This window comes from Cervus elaphus, chromosome 33 (assembly GCF_910594005.1).
Source record: "Cervus elaphus chromosome 33, mCerEla1.1, whole genome shotgun sequence".
Classification (NCBI taxonomy): Eukaryota; Metazoa; Chordata; class Mammalia; order Artiodactyla; family Cervidae; genus Cervus; species Cervus elaphus.
This window is the reverse complement of record NC_057847.1, coordinates 21,262,212-21,288,386: the sequence shown is the minus strand read 5'-3', so window position 1 is coordinate 21,288,386 and position 26,175 is coordinate 21,262,212. Positions and strand designations below refer to the sequence as shown.

The 26,175-nt window shown below is 37.5% G+C and overlaps 1 protein-coding gene across 6 annotated transcripts in view; it reads right to left on the bottom strand.

The window, feature by feature from the left end:
• Window positions 1-26,175, bottom strand: part of SESTD1 (SEC14 and spectrin domain containing 1) — a 135,986-nt gene that overhangs the window by 65,056 nt on the left and 44,755 nt on the right. For 4 of the 6 annotated variants that reach the window (XM_043894299.1, XM_043894297.1, XM_043894300.1 and 1 more), the window contains exons 2-5: window positions 22,625-22,716; window positions 18,674-18,782; window positions 6,828-6,918; window positions 2,858-2,971 (exon numbers count right to left, since the gene is read on the bottom strand). In XM_043894299.1, the coding sequence (XP_043750234.1) occupies window positions 2,858-2,971; window positions 6,828-6,918; window positions 18,674-18,782; window positions 22,625-22,679 (369 nt within the window). In that variant the 5' untranslated portion in view covers window positions 22,680-22,716. Of the gene's footprint in view, window positions 1-2,857; window positions 2,972-6,827; window positions 6,919-11,020; window positions 11,153-18,661; window positions 18,783-22,624; window positions 22,717-26,175 lie in introns of those variants that run through there. The other 2 variants (XM_043894302.1, XM_043894303.1) reach the window with 2 other exon arrangements.

Sequence of the window (26,175 nt, the reverse complement as noted above, 5' to 3'; positions counted from 1 at the left end):
AACAAGACCCAAATAACCAAATCTATTAGAAACACCACTGTAAACGTAAATGAAGAGGAGCCTGGACAGCTACAGCAGTATCGGTAGCATCAGACAATGTGTACCTCAGAACCAGGCGTATCATCGTGGATAACAAAAGGACATTTAATGAAATCTTAACTAGTCACCTCAGTAAGAACTTTAAAATACATAAAGCAAAAACCAACAGAAACGAGAGGACAAATAAACACACAATTACAGTTGGAGCGTGTAACATCCCTCTTTCAGTAACTGGTAGAATGAGCAGACGAACACCACAGAGCCCACAGAAGACCTGAAGAGCACCACGAACAGTCTTGGTGGCTGCAGATCACACCACGCACAGAAGCAGAATGCACATGCACCGTACACGGAGAATACACGCACACGAGGAAATCAGCAAGTAGAGCACATACTGGCTCAAAAACCAAATCTTAACAAACGTAAAATAATTGAAGTCATTAAATATATACTGTCAGACAATAATTTACACAAGTATTAACTCAAAATAGATCACAGATCTAAATATAAAACCTAAAATTACACAACATCTAAAACAAAACATAAAACCTTCGTGACCTTGGCTGAGGCAAAGATCTCTCAGCTATGATACCAAAAGCCTGTGATTCATAAAAGAAAAAATGTAAAATCCAGATTTCATCAGAATTAAAAATCTTCTTTAAAAACGCTGTTAAGAGAATGAAAAAGCAAACAACAAATTGAGATGCAATTTTTGCATATGGCGTATCTGATAAAGGATTTCTATCCAAAACTCATAAATAATTCTCAAAAGCCTTAATTATTTTTTTAAAAAATGAGTAGAGGTGAACAGACATCATGAAAGAAAGTATATGGATGGCTTACACGTACTTAAAAATATATTCGCATCATTAACCATTAGAGAAATGCAAAGCAAAACAATACTGATAAACATCTACATACCTACTACAGTAGCTATAATTTAAAAACAAAATCTGATAATACTAAGCACTGCCAAGATGCAACTGGGACTTCACACAATTTATGGGAATGCAAGATGATACAGCCACCTTGAAACTGTTGGTTTGGAAGTTTCTTATAAAGTAAATAAACATACACTTACATATGACCCAACAATCCCACTTGTAGATATTTTATCTCTTAGAAATATTTCACACAAAAGCTACACACGAATATTTACAGTGACTTTATTTGTAATCACTAAAACCTGAAAACAATCCCAAATGTCCTTCAATCAGGGAATGAATAAACAGACTGTGGTACATCTACATAGTGGATTACTACCTACCAATAAGAAAGGAACCATCAATACACCCAACAACACAGATGAATCCCAAATGCAAATATGTATGTAAAAGAAGTAAATTTAAAATGCTACATACTTTGTCATTTTACTTATATGGGATTCTGAAAAAGGCAAAAAACACAGAACATAAAACAGATCGGTGGTTGTCAGGGAACTAAAGATGGAAGAAGGAGTTGACTAAAGAACAAGATAGAATTTTTGGAGTGACGTAATATTCCCTGTATTTCTTGACTGTGATGATAGTTACAGACCAGTTTACGTTTACCAGAACTCTCAGAACTGTACACTAAAATGGATGAATCTTATACTTACCTTTAGAGTACAGGAAAAATGTTACACATTTTTAAGATATTTCATGCTACCTCATTTTAAAAAAATTTTAACTAGACTTTATTAAATCTTAGACACCTTGGAGACTTCCTCCATACCAAAAATACACTGATTTTATTGAAAATAAAAATGACTATTGTAGTATGGCAAAGTCCACAATATGTCTTTGTTGCCTGACTTCTGTAAACATTCCAAGGCTCTAGATTTTACAGGGTTGGGTTAGGCTTTGCACCCTTTAGGCTTCCACACTTTATTTAGCTAACGTAAAGGTTAATATCTATGAACTCTCCAACTAGGAAGGTGGGATTAACAGGCTGTGGAAGGGAAATGTGACAGAATTGTTTAAATTTGCATTCTACCTTAAGACTTCTTTTTGACCCACAATAATAATATGTAAGCCTTCCCTCAATGTCCACAGGGGACTGGTTTGAGGACACTCACTCCATTGACACCAAAATCCGCGGTGCTCAAGTCCCTTACACAAAATGGCAAAGCACAATGAATGGCCCTCTCTATCTGTGCACGTTAAACCTGAAAATACAGAGGGCTGACGTATACTTATTGAAAAACTCCACTTGTGAACAGACCTGTGCAGTTCAAACCTATGTTGTTCAAGGGTCAACTGAAGTTTCACACAAGAAAAGTAAGAGGGAGAGCATACTGTAAACAGGAAAGGATGAATAACTTTTTATATGTCAAAACCAGACCAGATACTAAGAAATAATTATGACATCATACCAAATAGGCTCTGACTTCAATTTCTAAATGTCTAGGATTTCCTAACATTAGCTAGGAATTAGCTAGTATTAGCCTTCTTGGTAATGTAATATATATATATATATATTTTTTGCCATGTTGCACAAGCCTATGGGATCTCAGTTCCCCAACCAGGGATCAAAAAGCACAGTCTTAACCACTGGATCAACAGGAAAGTCCCCAAAAATGTTTTTAATGGAAAGGTTCTATTTATTCAAAAGAATTCACAAAGATTAATAAAAATGAAAACAAGAAAGCATTTGTGGCCTTGACAAAGAATAATTCATTCAACAAGAATGCTGACTAAATATTAATCATTACTTAGGCACTGACTGAGCATTGTGTAAGCACTGCGTAGTATCCAATACTGAACAAACTAAATAATACCAGCAAAATGCTGCTTTTAAAGATATAGCACACTTCTGTCTTTTCAGAGAGTATATTTACCTCAAAGCCAAGTCTGTCCTTTTCTTTCCAAAAACAAAAATGTGTTACTTTCTTATCCCAGAATTCATCTGGCTTCACTACACAAACAAGGGACACTTCAGCTGGAACAACATTCTATAAAATACAAAAAAAAAAGAAAAAATCATACATGTAAAGTGAGTAATTTGCTGAAGTTGTAAATTATTAGGTATTCATGACTGAGCTGAGCAATTAAGAGATCTCTGGGAAATAATTAAAGTGATAAAATACAAGAAAATGCTGCAAACTGCAAAACATACACGGCAATAAAGAAATATTTGAAAGACAAGCTGATTCAGAAAACAATGTTTAAAGACAGCACATGTGAATTATTTTTGTGTTTTACTGAATCTCTAATAGAAATATATTTAACCTGCAAGATAATTTTTAGTTGAGAAATTATTAAATTTGACTTTTCTATGATATGAAAAAAAATTTTTCTAACACAATCATCTTAGAGAATTTCTTCCAATAATGTAAATCAATTTTCTAGCAAAATAAGCTTCTTATACCATTATACAAAGAAGATTCTACATGATTATTAACTCGAAGAAGAGGACAAAGCTAAAACTCCACAAATACAATTTCACATTTGCTAGATACAGTTATTCACATCATCAACTAAAGAATGGAAATTAACATTTACTGAGCTAGTATACATTCCATATATATCTTATCAGCGAGTCTAATTTTAAAATATATCTTAATTAAACCTACCCATTTCTACCACCTACACTGCTAATATCCCCAAACAAGTCAGCTTTTTGAAACCCTCTTAGCAGACCTCCCAGTTTTGCATTTTTTCATAGTCAGAATAAAATCCAAACCCCTTAGCAAAGCCAAGAAGCCCTCCCAGCTCAAGGCCCCATGACCTCAGACCTCATCACACAGCTCTCCCCTCTTAGCTCCGTCCTCTGCCACAGCCACGCTGACCTCCTTGCTGCTCCTGGAATGTGACAAATCTGTTCCCAGCTCAAGACACTGCCCTTGATGTTTCCTCTGCCTGGAATGTTCTTTGCCTTATACCTAGGAGCACTTTCTCAGTTTATTTAGGATTCTACTCAAACAGTCCCTCCTCTTTAGAGAGACTTTCTCTGACCACCCTATGTAAAGCAGCAACATTTGACTCGGTCTCCTTTCACCATTTTTCTAAATAGAATTTATCAGTATATGATGTTACATTACTTGGTAATTTGCCTAACTGCTTACAGTCTGACTCCTCAGATGGAACACAGGCTTCCCAATGGCAGGTACCTCATCCATCATGGCACTCCTGTATCTCCAGGGCCTATGACAGTGCCTGGCATACAGAAGATGCTCCATGAATCTCTGCTGAATAAATGAATTCACAGTAACAAGTGGATCTCATCCTTCCAATTTACAGAAGCATAAACTGAGCTTGAGAGAACTAAAATAACTTGTCTAAAGGAACAGAGTTTGAAGGAATAGTACTAGAACAAAAACCAGGTCAGTCTGACTGTCAAGTTTTACCATAACATTCCAAACATTCTAGACTGGGGGTCAGTAAATTCTTTCTCTAGGTCCAGATAAAAAATATTTTAGTCTCTGTTGCAACTATTTTTATTCTGTCCACATGGTGTGAAAGCTGCCATAAACAATATGTAAACAAAACTCTGTTTACAAACTCTAGAGGTCAACCACTGTTCTAGACCATAACAGCACTACTGAATAAAAATAATCCTATAGGATAATAAGTGTTATTATTGTTGATCAGGGGAAAACAGAAAACAGAAAAAAAATATTTCAATTTAAATATCTCACTGGCCATGTCACAAATCTAGTGTCCCCTGCAATGACTGGGTTATGAATAAAGTTAAAAAAAAAAACTCAATGTTATCAAAACTTTTATCAGAGGGGGTGGGAAATTTAGGGTAGAATGAGGTTTATTTATATAACGATTATGGAAATCAAATATTCAAAATCATTGAGTATTAGAGCTGTTAGGAACAAAAGAAAACAAGCCAGTCATTTCAGAGAATATCTGTACAGGCAGAGCTAGCACTAAGCTCTGGGCTCCCAAACGGCTGCTTCCAGCACCTTCTGAAATAAAAGCAACATAACTAACTTTGTATGCAGAAATTATTTGCCGAGGAGTAAACAACAGGCCACTGCAATTTCTGAAAATGTAACTATTAATAAAATCCACAAGTTGTTAAAACACATATCAGAATAGAAATCACAAGAGGGGATTAAATCATCCGTTGATTGTTCTTCAAAACTGCCACTGATCAAAGTCCAGTTCACACAGCAAGTCCCAAACAGCTCACTGGTGACACAGCTGAATGGAAGAACACAAGGTCATAATTAACGGATTTCTCACCTAATAGTTATTTTAACAATTTGCACAGAGAAGAGAGAATCTTCAGGGTTTAGAATATAAAAGTGCTGGGAACATATTTAACAGAAAGAGTTACTAATGGGACACCAATCTGTGTTCCCTTAAAAACTGATCCACTGGAGCCTATGTCCTTTCCAATCCAAAGGAGGGAGTCTAATGATGAAGGTTTAGGCCAACCAATCAAGAATAAGGTAATGGGCAGAAAATTTGGGAACCATCGCAGATACATCCCATTGCTAAATATACAGTTTTAAAAGGCTTAGGCTGTTTCAAGTTCCAACTGTGACTTTCTCCCATGTTCACCACAAGAACATAGGTAAGTTATTTAAAATCCTTGGAAGACTTTTGAGGATAACAGAATTTGTTTCCCAAGTTTGTGAGGATGAAATTAAATGAGATCATTTATATATAACAAGCTTACTACATAGTACCTGAACCATACTAAGCACTAAAACTGAAATTATGATTACCCATTCCTTGAGATTCTTTTTCTAATCATCATAAACAAAAAATAATCCATTAATAATCATTCTGCCTAGTTGTCATTTAAAATTTTAAATTATATTCCTTTCCATAGAATCCTAAAGTAACTACTGATTATTTCCCAGGTCATTTAAAATTCTTGATCTTTCTTTCAATATCACTAATACTTACTTAATTGGATGTTCACCTTCCATGTAACAGTCAACATACCTTCCCCAAACTAGCCTGCCATCAGCTTCTTTTATTGTATTCATTTAATTTCTGAGCTATCACTAAATCAGCCAGGAATGCCCTTTTCACTTTCTTTATTTTAAATTGGATAATCTCTTTAACTCACTTGACTTTAACTTTCTACACAAGCCCTTTTAAAGAAACTCAGGTACATGAGAGCAATCTGTCCCCTTTCAACCACTCAATTGTTGTATTTTTCCCAATATCCTCAATACTCCCATAATAAATCAACAAATATCTACTAGGTACCTACTACACGCAAGGGATTACAGAAACATTCTGTGAGGAACACAAGGAAATATAAGACTAGGACCCACATAAGGGATGCTGTAGCCACAGCTGTTTATGAAATGCTTGTCTGGGAGCTGCTGAAGTCCCCAGTGACACGGCTAAAGTTGATTACATTTCTTCTAAATTAGAAACAGACATGACTATCACAAATTCTGATGATTTTTGGAGGAAAGAGGAAAACAGAAGGGAGAAACCCATCAGAATTCTCAGCTTAGAGTTGCCCAGTCCTACTCCCTCCGTGAGGTGGGATGATGCAAATACTACAGCGTTTGAGAGCGCCCAGATGAGTCTGAGAACCTCTGCCCTCACATTTTGAGACTCACTGGCTTCAATGCTTAGATTACTTAAACATGACATATTATTTTTGGTTATTTACATACCTTTAGAATAGGGCCGAAATTTATTTTACTACTCAAGTAAAACCTATAAAGATTGAACCTGAAAAATTTAACACTGATCTGTGCATTTCAGAACTCAGTCACTGTTAGAAGCTTGGGCACAGTGCAATAAATGAAATACATTTGCCACCATCATCTAATCTGTTGCTGTAAAATAAAACCGCTTCCTGATAGCCAAAAATAAAGTTACCTGTAGCATTAAGACTACTGTTTTCACCACATTCCATTGGGATTTTCTGCCATCCACAATCACGGTAAATCCTCTAGCCTTACACTTCTCACTGAAACAAAACAAAATTACAGAGTATATTAAAATAAGCTTCCTATTTTAGTCTTCAAAATCCGAAATAAAATTTACAGCTGAATAATATATGGCACAGCATTAATTTCACTTGATTTGGTTTGCACTGTCAACAAAATTCTTCAGGGTGTCCTTTCAGTTTTCTCAAGCAATTTACTTTTCTCACTTAAGGAAACATCGACAATTTATAAGCTAATTTGGTGAGAAAATTACTCTAAAAGCATGTAAATTCAACTTCTTAATATAAGAAAAAAATCAAACCAACATTCAAAGAGCCTCATTAGCCCCTCAACCTCCTCATGTGTAAAATGGGATCATAGTAATGACTGCCAAGTATAGGTATACTTCTTATCTCTCCTTCCTGCCAAGAGTATAAGGTTGTGAAGTGATACTTCAAAACCAGGTAGAAAATAAAGCAAGCTATTATTAAACCTTTAAAAAGCAGAAACATTACTTTGCCAACAAAGGTCTGTCTAGTCAAAGCTATAGTTTTTCCAGGAGTCATGTATGGATGTGAGAGTTGGACCATAAGCCAAAGCTGAGTGCCAAAGAATTGATGCTTTTGAACTGTGGTGTTGCAAAAGACTCTTGAGAGTCTCTCAGACTGCAAGATCATCAAACCAGTCAATCCTAAAGGAAATCAACCCCAAATATTCATTGAAAGGACCAATGCTAAAGCTCCAATACTTTGGCCACCTGATGCAAAGAACTGACTCATTGGAAAAGACCTGATGCTGAGAAAGACTGAAGGCAGGAGGAGAAGGGGATGACAGCGGATGAGATGGCTGGATGGCATCACCGACTTGATGGACACGAGTTTGAGCAAGCCCTGGGAATTGCTGAAGAACAGGGAAGCCTGGCGTGCTGCAGTCCATAGAGTTGCAAAGAGTCAGACATGACTGAGCTACTGAACTGAACTGATTACTAAACCACTGGAAATGAAGTCCTTGTGTTCTCTGGGAGAAAGTTAAAGAGGTGAAATTTGGTGCATATAACAATTCCAAGCTCGGATGCACCGTGTCGGACCTACCTCTGTTCTCGCTTTTGCCCTTAGTCGTTGACCAGAAAATCCTGAGTGCTGGAAAATGTGTTATTGCTATATATTATATTCAATTATTCAAGTACCAGCTAAACACCTCCCAGAAGCCTGCCCTAGTAAAATCCAACAACTACATGGAAAAACTCTATCATAAGTCAAAAACTACCTAGCTTTATTATTACTACTACTTGTTTTACTATAAAACCAACTTAAAGCAAGGGTCTCAACTGCCCTCCCTCTAATATAGTGCAAGAATCTTCAGATTTGCCTAACAGAGCAAGGATTTGGTAGTGAAAATTCTCCCCACTCAAAGTTATCCCAATTGCCTACATTATAGGAAAGGTTAATAGGAGGCCTCTCCTGAGATTTAAATCTAACAGTCCAGGGAATTTTACTAATTCTCCCTTACTCTCTCCAAGCACTCATACTAACCTCCAGAGGATTACTGGAGAAGTGATATCCAATTCTACTGAGAAACAGTAAGGTCACAAGAATGAGAACAGTATTGCTAAAGACCTGAAGAAGAACAGGTGCTTCAGTAAGCGGGGACAGAAGCTGAGCTTTCAAAGAGAAGAGAGAAATGTTCAAGAGGTGAGGCAAATGGAAACACATGTCCATACAAAACACTTGCCCACAAATGTTCATAGCAGCACAATTCATAAGAGCCAAAATCTGAAACAACTTAAATTTTCAAAAACTGATGAATGGAAAAATGAAATGTGGTAAACCATTCAATAGAGTATTATTCAATCATAAAAAGAAATGAAGTGCTGATACGTACTACAACATGGATAAACCTTGAAAACATGCTAAGTGAAAAAAAAGCCAGATCAAAAGTCCATATATTGGATGATTCCATTTATATGAAATTTCCAGAATGGGTAAATCCATAGAGGCAGAAAGCAGATTAGTGGGTACCAAGGGCTGGGAGGAGGGGAGAACGGGATGAGGAGTGACTGCCAATGGGTACAGGTTTTCTTTTGGGGTTGATGGCAATGTTCTAGTTAAGGGAGGGTTATGCAATCTTGTGAAAATACTGAAAAACCACTGAAATAAACACTTAAAAAAAGTGGTAGATATGTGACTTGGATTTTGCATTATAAAATAAAAGATCCACAAACCACTCTTGAAGGGTGAGGGTAAGGGAATACAAAGATCACTTTCATATCGGCAACATAAAGACTTGCTGGGGAAGCAAATCTGATTATCTAATTGCTAGGTGTGGGACCAGGTAGGAAGAAAGACCACGGTGACTGAGGGGGGGATACAAGCGTTAGAAGGACCAGCCTAACAGAGTAACTGTCAGTGAGGGGTCACCAGAGGAGTGGCAGGGACTCTACCAGTGCAGAATGGAAGTTTGCAGGAAGGGGAGCTAAGACATGTGGAGCTTCCCAGTGAAGGGCCTTCCCTGGTTGGGACTGGAGCCAAGAAAAATGTGTCATCCCCATAATTTGGCACTTTCTTGTCACTGGCATCTGTATCTCTGAGGCATAGGTTGCACAACCAATTTGTTGAACAAGCAAGTTTTATACAAACACATTTATATTTCAAAGCACAATAAATTAATCTGTATACTAAGACAAAGAAAGTAATGAGGCTTGCAAATACCATCTGTATGAACTTAAGGGCATAAAATACTCTAAATTTATCTTTTAGAGTACTTAAAAACAGCCTTAATCATAATTTTCTCACATTTTACTTAGATAGATAAAGAAAATACACAATGCAAAGATACTACATATTTGAAAACTGCAAGACCAACTGATAGTACAAACTACTTGAAAGGAATTTTTTTTTAAAATTTCAATCCTACAAGTGGACTCATAGTTTAAACTGTGTTTAATGAGAATATACTTAGATTTAGAAGCACATTATGTCCCTTCAGTTCAGTTCAGTCACTCAGTCGTGTCTGACTCTTTGCGACCCCATGAATCGCAGCATGCCAGGCCTCCCTGCCCATCACCAACTCCCAGAGTTCACCCAAACCCATGTCCATCGAGTCGGTGATGCCATCCAGCCATCTCATCCTCTGTCGTCCCCTTCTCCTCCTGCCCTCATTATGTCCCTTACAAATGGTGTATTGGAGTAGCTGAAGTGCTGTATTAGTAAATTCCTATACTACTATTAACATGTTCATAGTTTTAAGACCAATATACAAAAAAAAAAAAAATCTATTAAGACCCTACCTTGTTGATGCTCCATTAGAGCCTTTCAAGGGGCTGGTGGCTGAATTAAGACAGCTTTTAAAAGAGAAGTGGCTCCTTAACTAGCTCATTCACTTTGGCAAGAAAGAGACTATTAGTGGATTTTCTGGGTTCAGTATTCTGTAGCTCTTTACTAATTTCTTTGATTACAACTAAGGGCTCCTTTTTTTCCCACTCAGAGAGCTCTGCTTATACTTCCATGATGGCACTAATTTCGCTTACACTTTTTTATAATTGCTTGTTTATAATTCATCTTCATTAGATAACATGCTTCCAGAAAGCAAGGATATTATTGTCTTACTGGCATCTGGGAAGCTTCCAGCACAATGCTTTAAAAACAGAGGGCCCCTAAAAATGTTAGAAAACACACATCACATCACCCCTTGGTCAGAACACAACAATGGCTTTCTTTCTCATTCAGGCCCTCTAAGGTCTGACTCCAGCCCCTCTGGACGCTGTCCCCAAACTCTGTCCCCCCCCTCAAACTGCTCCCCCACACCACCCTCCTGACTGAGCCCACAACACACCGAGCCTGCTGCTGCCTCAGGGCCTTCCTTTCCACTTACTGCTCCTTCTGTCTACAATACTCTCTCTTAAATGCGCTTTTACCAGCTATCTACATAGCCTGGCCCTCACTTCACTCATCTCTGGTAAAATGTTATCTTATCATTTTGTACAATATTGCCACACACTCCTTCCCACTCCATCCCTCCCTCAACTCCTTTCATGCTCTGTTCTACAGGACTCGTGGACATCCAACGTACTGTGTCTAATATTCATTTCATCATTAGCATATAAGGCCCATAAACGCAAGGACTGGGCCTTTGTTCACCCATTACCTCAGCATCTAGAAAGATGAGACTCCTTGCAGGATCTCACGTATTTACTGAGTGAGTGAAGACTTGTGAGCTTAATTTCTGTGTGACTCTTGACAAGTCATTCATTAAACCCTTGTATGATGAAGCTTTTTTCTGTAATACAAATGAGTTTTTCTACAATTAGGAAGAATAGACCCAAAATTCAATTTCAAAAAAAAAAAAAAAAACAAAAACAAAACTTGAGAGAAACAGAAAGGTAACTTCTATAAATGGTGACTCTACAGAATTAGATTAATCTGGGCAATTACTTGGCAGCATTTCCATAAAGAGGATTTAAGTATGGCTAAAGTGTTAGTCTAGATTATAGAAGATGTTGGTCTAGATTAGTTAAGGTACGTTCCAATCCTGACATTCCATGATTCTATAACCGGATGATCAACAATTTCCCTGTGAGCTAGAAAAATGCTATGATTTTAAATGTACCTTGAATACACGGTTGAAAGAAAATGTTAAAACAAAAAGATCTGAAAGATTTCCATTATGTTCAACTATGTTCACCACAGTTACCTTTATATGTCAATTCTCAGTTGTGATAGATGCAGGTTAAATGTAAATGATTACTAGAGTTTTCAATCACAATGGCATTGTGATTATAACAGAGGTGAGTATGTGACTAGAAACACAGGCTTTATCCTAACTTGCCACAGGTTCTTGATCAAGATACTTAAATTCCACACACTTTCTAAGCCTCAGTTCCCTATCTGTAAGACAGGGCAGCCAAGGATAACAGTGATCGTCTCACAGGGCTGTTATGAGAATTAAATGACTTACTGTTACCTATTATTTCTTTAAGTACAGAATATTCTTTTCACGTATGCATCCCAATCATCCATAAGTAAACTAATGTACTTTATCATCCATAAGTCAATTCTCAGGTCCATTTCAAATATAGTGTTCTCAAAGGAAAGCAAGACAAGCCTAGACAGAGTTGTTTCCATCAAAATGGCTTCTACTGAGCTGCAACTTCTAAGTGTTTGAAATGTAGGATGCTGTGAGAATGCTCTGTCAGCCCGAGTACACAGAGCTCCTAAGAAAGTGAAGTAGTCAGACAAGAGCAGAAACCCACGGCCACTGGCTACGGATCACTAACTACGAGGGGCCGCACAGGGCTGTGAAAAATACACATTATAAGACAGTTTCTCCCATTAAGCTTAAGATCATTTAGAAAGGTGAAAAGGTGGGGAGCAAAGTATTTTAGTTAGCATCCACTCTCTATTCACTGACATTACCTTTTTAATGTTACAAGGGAAGCAACATGCATCTTTGAAATTTTTTAAAATGTAAGACAAATAATAAGTGGAAAATTTCAAGAATTATCACTAAACACATTATGACTAAATGCCTAAAGTCAGAAATGGCAAGTGCTGTAAGTCTGAAGAAATGCTGGCAGATTCTGGGAAATACCTATATAAGCAGCTAACACAAATTAACATAAAAGGAAACAAGCAAGAGGAATATAAGCAAAGGGACCTCATCAATTTGGGGAAATTTCTTAATTTCTCTGCCCTCAATTTTTTCATGTATGAAACAGTGATAATATTATTATTTTGAAGATTGAGTTAATGCAAGTGATATAAAAGTGTCTTGCATGATAAATAAGCACTCAAGAAACAGGAACTGAAAGGGTGGGTTAAACCACACACAGTCTTGGCAAAGCAGTTGAGAAGACTGAAAGACCCTCATCTAGAGTGCAGACCTAGTCTTTTTTGTCTTCACAAAGCATGGTGAACAATGTCTGCACTTTGTATCAACAAAATAAACAGACTATTGAATTAAAGTTCATTGTGTGAAAAGAGGAGGTCTAGAAAACTGAGAAGGATGACAGAACTGTTGTTTTGGCAAAATTAATTTTGTTCTTGTGTACAAACTGGGGAGAGACTGGAGATAGAGAAATTAGCCTGGATACCGCTGTACTAGTCCAGCCTGACCACTAAGCCATCCCTCGATGTGAACGTAAGCATAAGGGAACAGAAAAGACAACAAATTTAAAAATTCATGGCAAAGAAAGGAAATACTAACCTAGCTGTCACATTTTAAAATGGGACAATCTAAGTTTTCAATACATATTCACTGAATGAATGAAATTAATATTAAAAAAGCAGTCATCAATAGCATAAAGTATGTCCAGAGCACTTAACTACAGTAGGTCAACACAATTATACTTCATTTGCCTGAAGTGCTTTTTTGCTAAGGAAGAAAGGAAGGCATTGGCTCAAACTTTCTTAGAAGCATGCCCCATAAAAAACAAAAAATAGAAAAGAGCCATCCAAGGCACACTCGCAGACTATACTGAGCTTTCTAAAGTCTAAGACAAACCAGTGACCAATCAGTGTTCCATACATATTCAAATTATCTTCTAAGTGCTCTGTAGAGGGGCCACTGCAGTAGAAGTGGAGTCTGAGAAGGCAACGATGAGCAGAAAAGGTTGTGAGTCTCGACTTCTAACTCTTATAAATTTAGATTGTCTGTAAGATCTTCTTTGAATAAAAATGCCCAAAGATATTTTTTCATTCTGAATGCATAGAATATATACCCCATAGAATTCTGGCAATTATGCAACTACCTATATGGGATTCAAATTATAATTTCACTATTCTAAGTAAGAACTACACAGCTGTTATAGCTCCTTTCATGATGTATTTTGGGGAGCTTCCATGACTTCATTCTGGTTGGTTCCTTCAGTATCCATATAAGAAACACTTAAGGTATCCAAATCATTTTATTGGCATTGTGGACATGGGGATAAAGAAAACATAACTCTGCAATCTAATAACTGACTGATTAAACAGTGAACTCTATATCAAGCAGAAGTGAATAGGAAAAAGTGTCTAAAAGGGCTCCTCACAAAGACAACAATAACAAAAAATGGTTGAGAAACACTGATATATATGTTTTGTCATATGTTTCTAAAACGTGTGCATGTGTGCTCAGTGGCTATCTCATGTCTGACTCTGGGACCCCATGGATTGTAGCCCTCCAGGCTCCTCTGTCTATGACATTTTCTAGGCAAGAATATTGGGGTGGGTTCCCATTTCCTTCTCCAGGGTATCTTTCCCAGCCAGGGGTTGAACCTAGGTCTCCTGTATTGCAGGAGACCTTAGTGTTTAACACTAAGTCACCTGGGAAACCCTTTTAAAAAGCAGGCAGTCTCAGTTATCTATTATCATACTTTGTGTAACAGTACTGAAACAAATTTCATTTTATACTTTGAAAGTAAACATGCTTCTGATGTAAAATTTTGAAATATATAAAGAAATGAGATAAAGCTAACCTCAGTATTTACTTTTTTACTGAAAAGATTTGCAAATTAATTTATATGTCTTGTCTTTACCTCCCTAAGGGAACCTTGAATTTGATTCTGCTTTCTGAATCATGGATTCAATTTCTGATCATGTTGTTTATTTTTAAAATGTACAGCAATTGCTGGAAAAACAAATGAAAAACTCCATTTACCTCTCCTAAAACTTAGCACTCAGGTTGGTCCAACTGTTTCAGTCTATATTATTTTTTATTAAAAATCCTTTATAGAAAATGGGGCAGTAATGGTCAGTCTTGAACTTCACACAGACTTAGTATTCAGGTCATGACTGTATGCTCAGTTGCTCGGCTTTGTTCAACTCTTTGCAAGCCTATGGACTGAAGCCTAACAGGCTCCTCTATCCAAAGAATTTTCCAGGGAGGAACACTAGAGTAGGTTGCCATGACCTCCTCCAGGGGATCTTCCCAACCCAGGGATCAATCCACATCTCCTGTGTCTCCTACATTGGCAGGCAGATTCTTTATCACTGCGCCATCTGGGAAGTCAATGATTAACCTGAACCTCTCCTTTCTTCTCAGCCCCTCTGATCAAGAGTCTGGAACAAAAAAAAACCAGCTTAGGGGCTAACTGTGTGTGACGAAGAATCAGGAAATGTTCTCATTTTCAATGGTGCTGGGTTACCCATTTGAAATAGGTATGTATCACACCCGGCCCCTGGTCGTTAAAACAAGCATAAAATACGGATAAGAAGGGCTTCCCTTGTGGCTCTGCTGGTAAAGAATCCGCCTGCAATGCAGGAAACCTGGGTTCAATCCCTGGCTTGGGAAGATCCCCTGGAGAAGGAAAGGCTACCCACTCCAGTATTCTGGCCTAGAGAATTCCATGGACTGTAGAGTCCATGGGGTCACAAGGAGTCGGACACAACTGAGCGACTTTAACTTTCATAGATAAGAAACCGAATAGCTCCTTTCCATTTTTAAATAACTTTTAGTAATATTCAAAATGCTAACATTTTCACTGCAAAGACAGACTCCTTTTCGACATCCCCTATAAAGAAGAGGCCACATTAGCTAGTTACATTGCTGAAGCTGCCCAGAGACATCAGCAATTGAAAGGAGCTAAACTTTAACAGCAGGGGCTTGGAGAAACAAGCAAGTCACACACATAAAAATGCAGATATACTAAATAAAGGAAAATCCTTCTAGACCTAGGCTGAGCCCGATCTGATAGGGTACACTTAAAAACAGTTCTGGGATGGAAAGAGGCGTGGATAAACACATAGCTACATGATAAAGTATTACAACACTGGGTGCAGGCTTCTAAGTGATGGGCATAATGATGTTTACTGCACAGTTCCTTCAACTCTTCTGTATATTTGAAACTTCTCAAAACACAATTTAAAAGTAGTTTTGAATGGTAGGCATTCTGAAGGAGAAAAGCCACTTTTTAAGATTATACCTAATAAATTACTCTTCCGGCTTGCAAAGAAGGGCTCAAAAACACTTGAGCTCATAATAAAATAGCAAGTACTGATTAAAGTTGCCAACTGTTTTTAAAAGCCAAAGTTATAGGAGGTTGGTCCAAAAAAGCAGAAGGCTAAAAATTCAGAGCATTTGCAAATATTTGAAGTCAAAATTTAGCAGAACAATGATCAAAAATAAAGTACCCATATCTCTATTTTGTCTTGCTAAATTAAATTCTTTCACCTTATTTCAACTTATATTTTCTCTATTAGCTGGCAGGTAGGTATGTGTATGTATGCAGAAACTGATTCATAATTTACACTGAAATAGTATTATATGTGGGCTTCCCAGGTAGAGCTAGTAGTAAAGAACCCACCTGCCAATTCAGGAGACTAAGAGACACTAACAGACTAAGAGACTAAGACCCAGGTTTGATCCCTGGGTCGGAAAGATGCCCTGGAGAAGGGCACAGAAACCCACTCCAATATTCTTGCCTGGAGAATCACATGGACAGAGAAGCCTGGCAGGCTACGATCTACAGGGTCACAAAGAGTTGGACACAACTAAAGGGACTCAGCATGCACAGTATTATATGTATTGTTGTTGTTTAGTTGCAAAGTCACGTCTGACTCTTTGTGACCCCATGAATGGTAGCCCACCAGGCTCCGCCGTCTATGGGATTTCCCAGGCAAGAATACAGGAATGGGTTGCTATTTCCTTCTCCAGGGGATCTTCCCGACCCCGGGATCAAACCTGGGTGTCTTGCACTGGCAGGTGGATTCCTGACCGCTGAGCCACCATACCTATACAAAAATGAAAGAGAGAAAGAGAACGTTTAAATAGTGTAGGCTATTTTGCCCTCTACTGTACTTGTTTGCACACCCAGAGTGAAAACACAGGAGACATGAGTGAAACCGCTGGTCCCTTAGCCTCCGTTACCCAGTGCCTCGTATAGTATGAACATCCTGGGAGGCTGAGTGTGACCCTAGTATATACCGGTGTGCACTTTCTTATCACAGACCTAACCACAAGCCAACTGTGTCTTCTGGAACTTAGTCTCCATGACATGTTCTAATTCTGGATGAAAACCTAGCATGTTACAAAAAAAATAGTTCATCTAAGTCTCTAATTCTTACTTAGGCATTTTTCAAGGATAATTTTGACTATCAGTAATTTTTGCATTACATTCCATACTTTAGAATCTCACCTCGGGTGAGATGCAACTACACAGTATTCTATTCATTTGAACTATGAAGAGCTCTGGCTTGCTGTCAGGAACTGTGGATTCTAACCCCAGCTCTACTGTTAATTGACTGTGTAATCCTGGGCAAGTGACTAACTTCTGAGTCTCAATTCCCTCAATTAGAAAATAAGGCAGTTGGTTCAGATGGTCTCTAAGTTCCCTCAGCACTTTTAACCACCTATGAAACCATGAATATTTTTTTGATAATTTGCCAGTTATATATTTACCCAGTGTTGTTTACCTAAAAAGCAGTCCGCAATCTAATGGGGAATAATACAAATTAGCAGTCAGCAGCTCAGAGAATTAGCAAGGTTATTTAGTACTTATCCATTGTGAGGTCTGATAACTTTCCTTTCCAGAAAGCAAAAACAAAAAAGTTGAAAATTTTTACCTGGAGACCTCTATTACCCTAATATTGGAAAAACATTCAGCAACAGAATCATTACATTATAGACCAATGTTGGAAGCAGATGGGATTAAAGTCAGCTGTTCTAAAACACCATTTTAACCCTGTATTCTGCAAAGTGGTTTAAAATTAAATAATTTATTATGTCAATAATTCAAGTACAGGAAAAAGATATAAAGAATTGTCTGCTCTGACTAAAATGTTTAAAATGCACTATCTGAAGCTTATCAGCATTATTTAAGAGATAACTATTCCTTTTACCACCTCTACATTCTACAAACACACATAAAAAATCTGCCCTCACTCCTGCAATGGTTTGCAACTCTGACTGCATATAAGAATTGTCTGGGAAACTTAAAAGAATTTTTTTTCTGATAAGCAGGATTCCCAGGAACAACTGAAGCAGACTCGCTGGAGGTGGATGCTCAGGCATAAAAATTTTGAAAAAAATCTCCAGATGAGTCTAATGTGCAGTCCGACTTCAGCCCCCAAATATCACATGTGGGAAGGGAAGGGGGAGGGGTTTGTCTGTTGCTGTTGTAGTGATGGGTAGGCTCAAGCATATACAAAGGGTTAAGGTTTGTCTTCACCCAAGAAATACAAAAATTAAAAATCCAACCTCTTTGGATTAAAATATAAACATTTCTGCATTTTTAAAAATGTTTTTAACTCCAAACAGCCTTCATCCAATATATTAAAAACACAGATATATTTATATCTATATAGTTACATCTAAAGAAAGTGAAAGTGAAGTCGCTCAGTCGTGTCTGACTCTTTGCAACCCCATGTCCATGGGATTCTCCAGGTAAAAATCCTGGAGTGGGTTGCCATTTCCTTCCCGACACAGGGATCGAACCCAGGTCTCCCACACTGCAGGCAGACTCTTTATTGTCTGAGCCACCAGAGGCTCAGCTATATCTAAATGGTTTCCTAAATACAAGATTCACTTTTCTAAGTTTTCTCAAATTACATGGTACATAGACAGATGCTCAATCTCTGGATTCCTTAAAAGGTGACAGCACACACATTTTAGAAATCTGTTATCATTCAGGGTACCAGAAACATAAAATGTCTTTATTTCATCTGCTATGGCATTACATACTATTGATTCTCGTGTTTTGACTATAATTTCACTGATAATAAAAGCAAATAAGACAACAAACTATAGTTTAACAATGGCAGGAATCATTAGTAAATAAATGAAAACATACTGAAATTTAAGAAAAGACACCTTTAGAGTCACCTTGGAATGCTGAGTAGGTAGTCTAAGGTGACACTCAGCTCATCCATATTTGTCTGTTCTAGGCATAATGGAATTGTCAGAATGAGGCCACTTCGTCTGTCCTTTCCTCCTATTAAAGAAAAAAAATATGTAAATTTAACATGTAAGAGATACTGAAGCACTAAATGAATAATATATACTTGAGTTCAAAGTTACAAAAACAATTTCAAGGTTAAGACATAAGTAAAAAACTATATAATGGCTGTTTATTTTATATATTATAAATGTTTATAGTAGTGCAGTAAAATTATACAAACTTTAGAAAAAAATGAGAGGAAAAAAATGCACCCATGAAGTCTTCACTTAAACATAGCAATTACCGTTTTGCTTAATTTCTTCCATTCAATCTACTCATGATTGTAATCAATTCATCAAACACCTGTTGTGTGCCCAGCACAGTAAGTATTTACAAGTAAGACAAAATAAATTTCTAATCAATCTAGGAAGAAAAATTTTAAGTCATAAGAAATAATAGTATGAAATATGACAGCTTGCTAGGCTGTGCTGTACAAAATATAAAATATTATAAATAGGGATTTAGAAATTGGAGAACACAAAAGCCGTAATAAATGTATAATGGTTCATAGAAAAGTTAAAAACTTAAGAAAAATGGATAGAATTTATAGACCTAGCCAAAAGAGCATTCTGTGACAGGAATGATCTGAGGTAACTCACAAAGGTCACATAGGATTCTCTGTTCATGAGGCAATAAAGGGAAAGCGCTGTCCAGCTGAGAGGAGTGTATGGGACCTGCATATAGAAGCCTGAAAGCCAGGAAGTGGAGTGTATGTGCATTTCACAGACATTCAAGTCCTCATTGATTTTCCATAAACACGGAAATATAACTAGTACTTTATATACACACAGCTTCCTTCAAAGCTCCCCACATGACTGGTTTTCACACTGAAGTCCATCTTTTAACCCAACCGACATTTATAGCAATTTTAGAAATGTAAAAACCAGTAAATACTAAAGGAAACAATTTTATATGATCTCTTTCACTAAAAACTGAAAGAAGTGAAATGAAAAAAAATAATGATTCCTATGAATAAAGTGTAGTGTTAGTCACTCAGTCATGTCTGACTCTTTGTAACCCCGTGAGCTGTAGTCTGCCAGGCTCCTCTGACCATGGCATTCTCCAGCAAGAATACTGGAGTGGGCTGCCATTTCCTTCTCCATCCTATGAATAACATGGATACAATTTACGAAGTAAAAGCATAAGTGATCTTTTATCAGGTTAACCATATAAATTACTGATATTCAAGCACTTTGTTTAATCTCAATAAATGGCAATTTCAAACGGTTAACTTAGTAGATAATCAGTAGTGCCTTACTGCAAATGTTTTTTGTTTACAAGTTTTTTTTTTTCTTTTTTTTTTTTTTAAAGAACTGCACCCATAGTTTTCAAACTATTCTCTGAAGGACTAAGTTGGTTTGAAAATTTTTTCTCTATTATTCAAAAAGCTTGAATATTACTGACCGAAATAATTAACAGTCAGTAGAGAAAGTCACTTCATGGGAAATAGATGGGGCAACAGTGGAAACAGTGTCAGACTTTATTTTTTGGGGCTCCAAAATAACTGCAGATGGTGACTGCAGTCATGAAATTAAAAGACATTTACTCCTTGGAAGGAAAGTTATGACCAACCTGGATAGCATATTAAAAAGCACAGACATTATTTTACCAACAAAGGTCCATCTTGTCAAGGCTATGGTTTTTCCAGTGGTCATGTATGGATGTGAGTTGGACAGTGAAGAAAGCTGAGCACTGAAGAATTGATGCTTTTGAACTGTGGTATTGGAGAAGACTCTCGAGAGTCCCTTGGACTGCAAGAAGATCCAACCAGTCCATCCTAAAGGAGATCAATCCTGGGTGTTCATTGGAAGGACTGATGCTGAAGCTGCAACTCCAATACTTTGGCCACCTCATGCGAGGAGCTGACTCATTGGAAAAGACCCTGATGCTGGGAGGGATTGGGGACAGGAGGAGAAGGGGACAGAGGATGAGATGGCTGGATGGCATCACCGACTCGATGGACATGAGTGTGAGTGGGCTCCGGGAGTTGGTGATGGACAGGGAGGCCTGGCGTGCTGCAGTTCATGGGGTCGCAAAGAGTCGGACACAACTGAGCAACTGAAGTGAGTGAGTGAGTGAGAGAAAGTCAAGAGGGATTGGGTTCAGAAAAGTTTCATCTGCTCCTCAAAAACCACTAAGCTTTATCCCTACATTAAACCAAATCTACAAAAAGGTTCATATCTGAAGTGTAGCACTCTAAACCACTGTGAAATTGCCTGCAGACGACAGGTCTAACATTTAGCACTACATTTAACCTTATGCCCTCAGCTTTCACTACAGGACAATAAAATAATCACCAGTGTAAATGCAAAAGAAGGCACATGCCAAGAAGAAAAATCCTTTCAAGTTGGGTATGGTAACCAGGGTCAAATGCTGCAGAGACAAATGTAATAAGAATGCAAAAATATCACTGATAAAGTTTTTTTTTTTCTGCAACAATATGGGCAAATAAGCATTTTTTTTAATTGAAGTATAGTTGATGTACAGTGTTTTAGACACACAGCCAAGTGATTTAGTTATACACATATATATCTATTCTCTTTCAGATTATTTTCCCTTATAGGTTATTTTAAAATATTGAATATAGTTCTTTGGGCTACACAGGAGGAGCTTGTGGTTTATGTATTTCATATATAGTAGTGTGTATCTCTTAATTCCAAATGTCAAACTTATCCTTCCCCTTTCCCTTTTGGTAACTGCAAATTTGTTTTTTACATCTGTGGGTCTATTTTTACATCTGTGGGTCTATTCTATTTTCATACACTGATGAGAGAAAAGAAATAACAATTGAAACAATATTCTTAAAGGGCAATCTGACAAGATGTAACACAAATTTAAATGTAAATTCTCTTTAACACTTCCATTAGGAGGAATTCATACTGCTGATCTTGCACAAGACTCACAAACTGTTAAGAATGCTTCCTATACCACCACTCATCTCATAAAAAAATAGAGAAAACATTTAAGTGTCAACTGATAAGGGAGAAAGTTTATTTTTTTAAAAAAGAAACACATATTAGAGAAGCAATATTACTAATGAAATTCAAAATCTTTGTCCTTTATAACGTACATTAGGAAAACATGCCAATCACAGAGATACAATATACATTGAAAAAGGACACAGTAGTCTCAATATCAAGACAATTCTGATAGAACCTAAAGAGAATAAGACAGAAAAAACAAAATAAAATAATTTAACTGATCTTCAACAGGTGGGCCACAGTGCCTATTCTAAAGCAGGTGCAAATTTACTCAATGATCCAAAATTCCATAAAGTTGCTACACCCAGCGTTACCACTGCTTTCGCACTAGTAAAACATCTCAACGCTTCTCTTTGTCTCTTCTTAGTTGATGCAGCCTTTGGGTTAATAACTGAAGGTAAATTCAAGCCTGTATAAACCAAGTTCAAGTAGTAAAAACAGAAAACCATGTAACTTATATTTCATAACTCTAGATGGAAGACAAAAGCTAGGACAGAGGATATCACAAAAATAAATTACTCTGTATTTCAGAAACAGTAAGTTAGATGCTGGGTAGTCAATTATTCTCAGCCTGTATTAATTATTTCATTTTTCATACGAGAAGTGAGACATCATGATATCTACCTTAGAGAGGTCATTTTAATCAAATTACAGAAGAGAATAAAAACTGGCCTGCCAAGCACCAAAAGTGACAGAGTTGGCTTTCACTGCTATCCATTCTGAGTAAAAGGTGTCTCAGAAATACCTTTAAAACAGAACTTTCATAGAAAAAGGAAATGGATTTCTGCTTTATCAAAGAAAAAAGATTACATAAGTTTATACATCAAATACTTCCAATTTTAAGAAGAAACATACCTGAAAGAAAGGCTAGTTTTTTCTTCAAAATGGGTAATATTACTGAGGCCTCCATTTTACTCCAGTAAACTTCCTCCAGTAAATTTTCCTCTCTGAAAACACAGAAAGTTAAATGTCAACTGCATAGTATTAATTACTCTATGAAATATATCCAGGCATACATTTTTATTATGCTTCACTTTATTGTACTTTTTTTTTTTTTTTTTACAAATTGAAGGCTTGTGGTAACCCTGTATTAAGCAAGTCTATTGATGCCATTTTTTCACAAGTATTTGCATATTTCCTGGTTGCTGTGTCACATTTTGGTAATTCCTGCAACATTTCAAAGTTGCTCACTATTACTAAAGTTTCTCGCTATTACTATTATTTCTCACTATTACTAATTTATAATGGTGGTCTGTGATCAGTGATCTTTGATGGTATCACACCAGAAATATTACAATTCACTGAAGGCTTGGATGATGTTCAGCCGTTTTCAGCAATAAAATATTTTTAATTAAGGTACAATTGTTTTTCTGGACATGTTACTGCACACTTCACAGACTATAATATTGCGTAAAGGTAACTTTTATAAGTACCGGAAAACCAAAACATTACTTACTCAGCAAATACTTGCTATAAACCTATTCCATTTCAAGCTCTGTGCTTTCAGCTAAAGCAAAAAACTCAAGTCACAGCCTTATCCTAAAAAAAGTAGTCTTTTGAAAAGAAATCCGAGATTATTTGGAGAAAGAAATGTAGTCTTAACACTTGTCAGATAATGACTATTTAAGCATGACTACTTAAAAGAAGTGTATTATTTTACAGTTTTTGCATATACAACTAAACAAACAAACAAAAAATCACTACTATTGGCACCTGCCCACAAAAGAAAACATGTTGTCAAAGAAACATGATATGTTCTCTTCAAGTTTTACCCTTGAATATTTGTTTGCAATTTGGTCATTCATTTTTGTTCTACATCAGCTCAGGCTAACATACAAACAGTAGAAAGAATGAGGGGAAAGTTGATGTTTTACATTTTTAACCTAAAATAGCAGCACTTCATGTTTCTAGATCAGTATCTTGATCTGATGAGTCTTTTCTTCAGCTCTACAAGAAGCAGACAGCTCAGGCTCATGTCTAAGCTCCTTTCTCTTGTGATCAGCTTGTCAAAGATCAGATGTGAACATTGGATAACAATGATTATGAATGCTAACATTTAGCAAGCGATTATTACAAGGCATACACTGTTCTGATTTACTTGTGTTAACTTGATTATTCCTCACAACATTTCCATAAAGTAAGTACTATTATTAATCCCATTTTACAGAAAAGTAAACTGGAGTTGAGAGAAGTTAAACGTGGCCCACCATCTCAAACCTAGTAAGTTGAGATGTTAGGACTTACACCCTGGGAATCTGGTTCCCATAACACTGTTCCCATATCACACCATCAGCTTACCAATCAAACAGGCCTGAAAACACCCAGTGACACTCGGCCAAGTGAACAAGATGGAGTCCAACTTTTGTATCATCAGTGAAAATGTCAACGTGGTGAAAGGGCATTATTAAGACACACTAAAAACTATCATTAAAATAATATTGAACTCACAGACACCATGAAACCTAGGAAAAAAGAGAACTGCTGATCGAGGCTGTCAGAGGGATGCTCCCACAAAGGAATTTCAAACATGAGAGTAATGAAGATACAGGAGCAACTCAGTCATAGAAGTATCAATAGAACTGGCTTCCTAACCAGACTTTTCCTATGGTATAAGCACAGACAACTTCTCAACTCCCTTTGGGTCCTTCCTACTTTTCTGAGCCTCATAAATTCTGTGAGTTATACAACATTCTCCTAATGAATCCATTTCTGCTTAAGTTACCAGAGCAGACTTCTCTTTTAGTCAATGGAGAAACCTGACCAGTACAGGAAGCAAAACTGCAATTCAGAGTCTGGTAGGTCATATATGCAATCACTCAATGCCACTGACTGCTCTTTGTGGGCGCCCCCCCCATTCTGCTGTTACTTATTCTGAATGAACACTGACGTTTTAAGCCTTGTCACAATCAGCTCAGTTCAGTCGCTCAGTCATGTCTGACTCTTTGCAACCCCATGGACTGCAGCACGCCAGGCCTCCCTGTCCATCACCAACTCCCGGAGTCTACCCAAACCCATGCCCATCGAGTCAGTGATGCCATCCAGCCACCTCATCCTCTGTCGTCCCCTTCTCCTCCTGCCCCCAATCCCTCCCAGCATCAGGGTCTTTTCCAATGAGTCAACTGCTCGCATGAGCTGGCCAAAGTATTGGAGTTTCAGTTTCAGCATCAGTCCTTCCAATGAATACCCAGGACTGATCTCTTTTAGGATGGACTGGTTGGATCTCCTTGCAGTCCAAGGGACTCTCAAGAGTCTTCTCCAACACCACACTTCAAAAGCATCAATTTTTCGGCGCTCAGCTTTCTTCAGAGTCCAACTCTCACATCCATACATGACCACTGGAAAAACCATAGCCTTGACTAGACAGACCTTTGTCGACAAAGTAATGTGTGTGCTTTTTAATATGCTATCTAGGTTGGTCATAACTTTCCTTGCAAGGAGTGAGCGTCTTTTAATTTCATGGCTGCAATCACCATCTGCAGTGATTTTGGAGACTTTAGACACTGTTTCCACTGTCTCCCCATCTATTTCCCATGAGGTGATGGGACCAGATGCCATGATCTTAGTTTTCTGAATGTTGTCACAATAAAGCCCAACAAATCAGGGCTTCCCTGGTGGCTCGGTGGAAAAGAATCTGCCTGTCAATGCAGGGGACACGGGCTCAATACTTGGTCCAGGAAGACCCCACATGCCATGGGACAACTACGCCCGTGCCCCACAGCTCAGGAGCCAGCATTCCAGAACCCATGAGCCACAACTACTGAGCCCACATGCCTAAAGTCTGTTTTCCACAACAAGCAAAACCACTGCACTGGGAAGCCCGCCTGCAACAACTAAAGAGGGGGCCCCACTCACCCCAACTGGAGAACGCCCACACACAGCAACAGAGACCCAGCACAGCCATAATAAATGCACCCTAAAAACAACAACTAATCAGTGCCTTAAAAAAAAGAAAAGCTGGAATTCTTCAGGCATAAGAAATAATAGCTGAAGGTGACCCTTTGAGTAACATCTGTGTTATGTGAGCTTTGCAAGTCAGGTTATCAATTTTATGCCAACAAGTGCCAAATTTTTCACCACTGTGTTCTCCACATACTTAAAGCACAAAAGGGAGATGGTTCAATCTCTGGTATAGATTTATCTTGGAAAACTATAATATCCAGAAGCAATAGTACATTTCATCACTCTCCTGAGACATAGATGCTGTATCCAAGCTTTCCATGACTTCACAAAACCACCTCAGCATGGCAAAATACTGATTTTTGTTTAATCCAAAAGCCTTTTTCTTTAAAGAACATCTTGAAAGTGATAAAAAAGTAATCTAAAGTAATGAGAAATGTGGGTTTTGGCTGTGTGGGCCAAGATCAAACTGATGAATAAAATGTGAAGCAGTCAGAGATGAAAGCGGT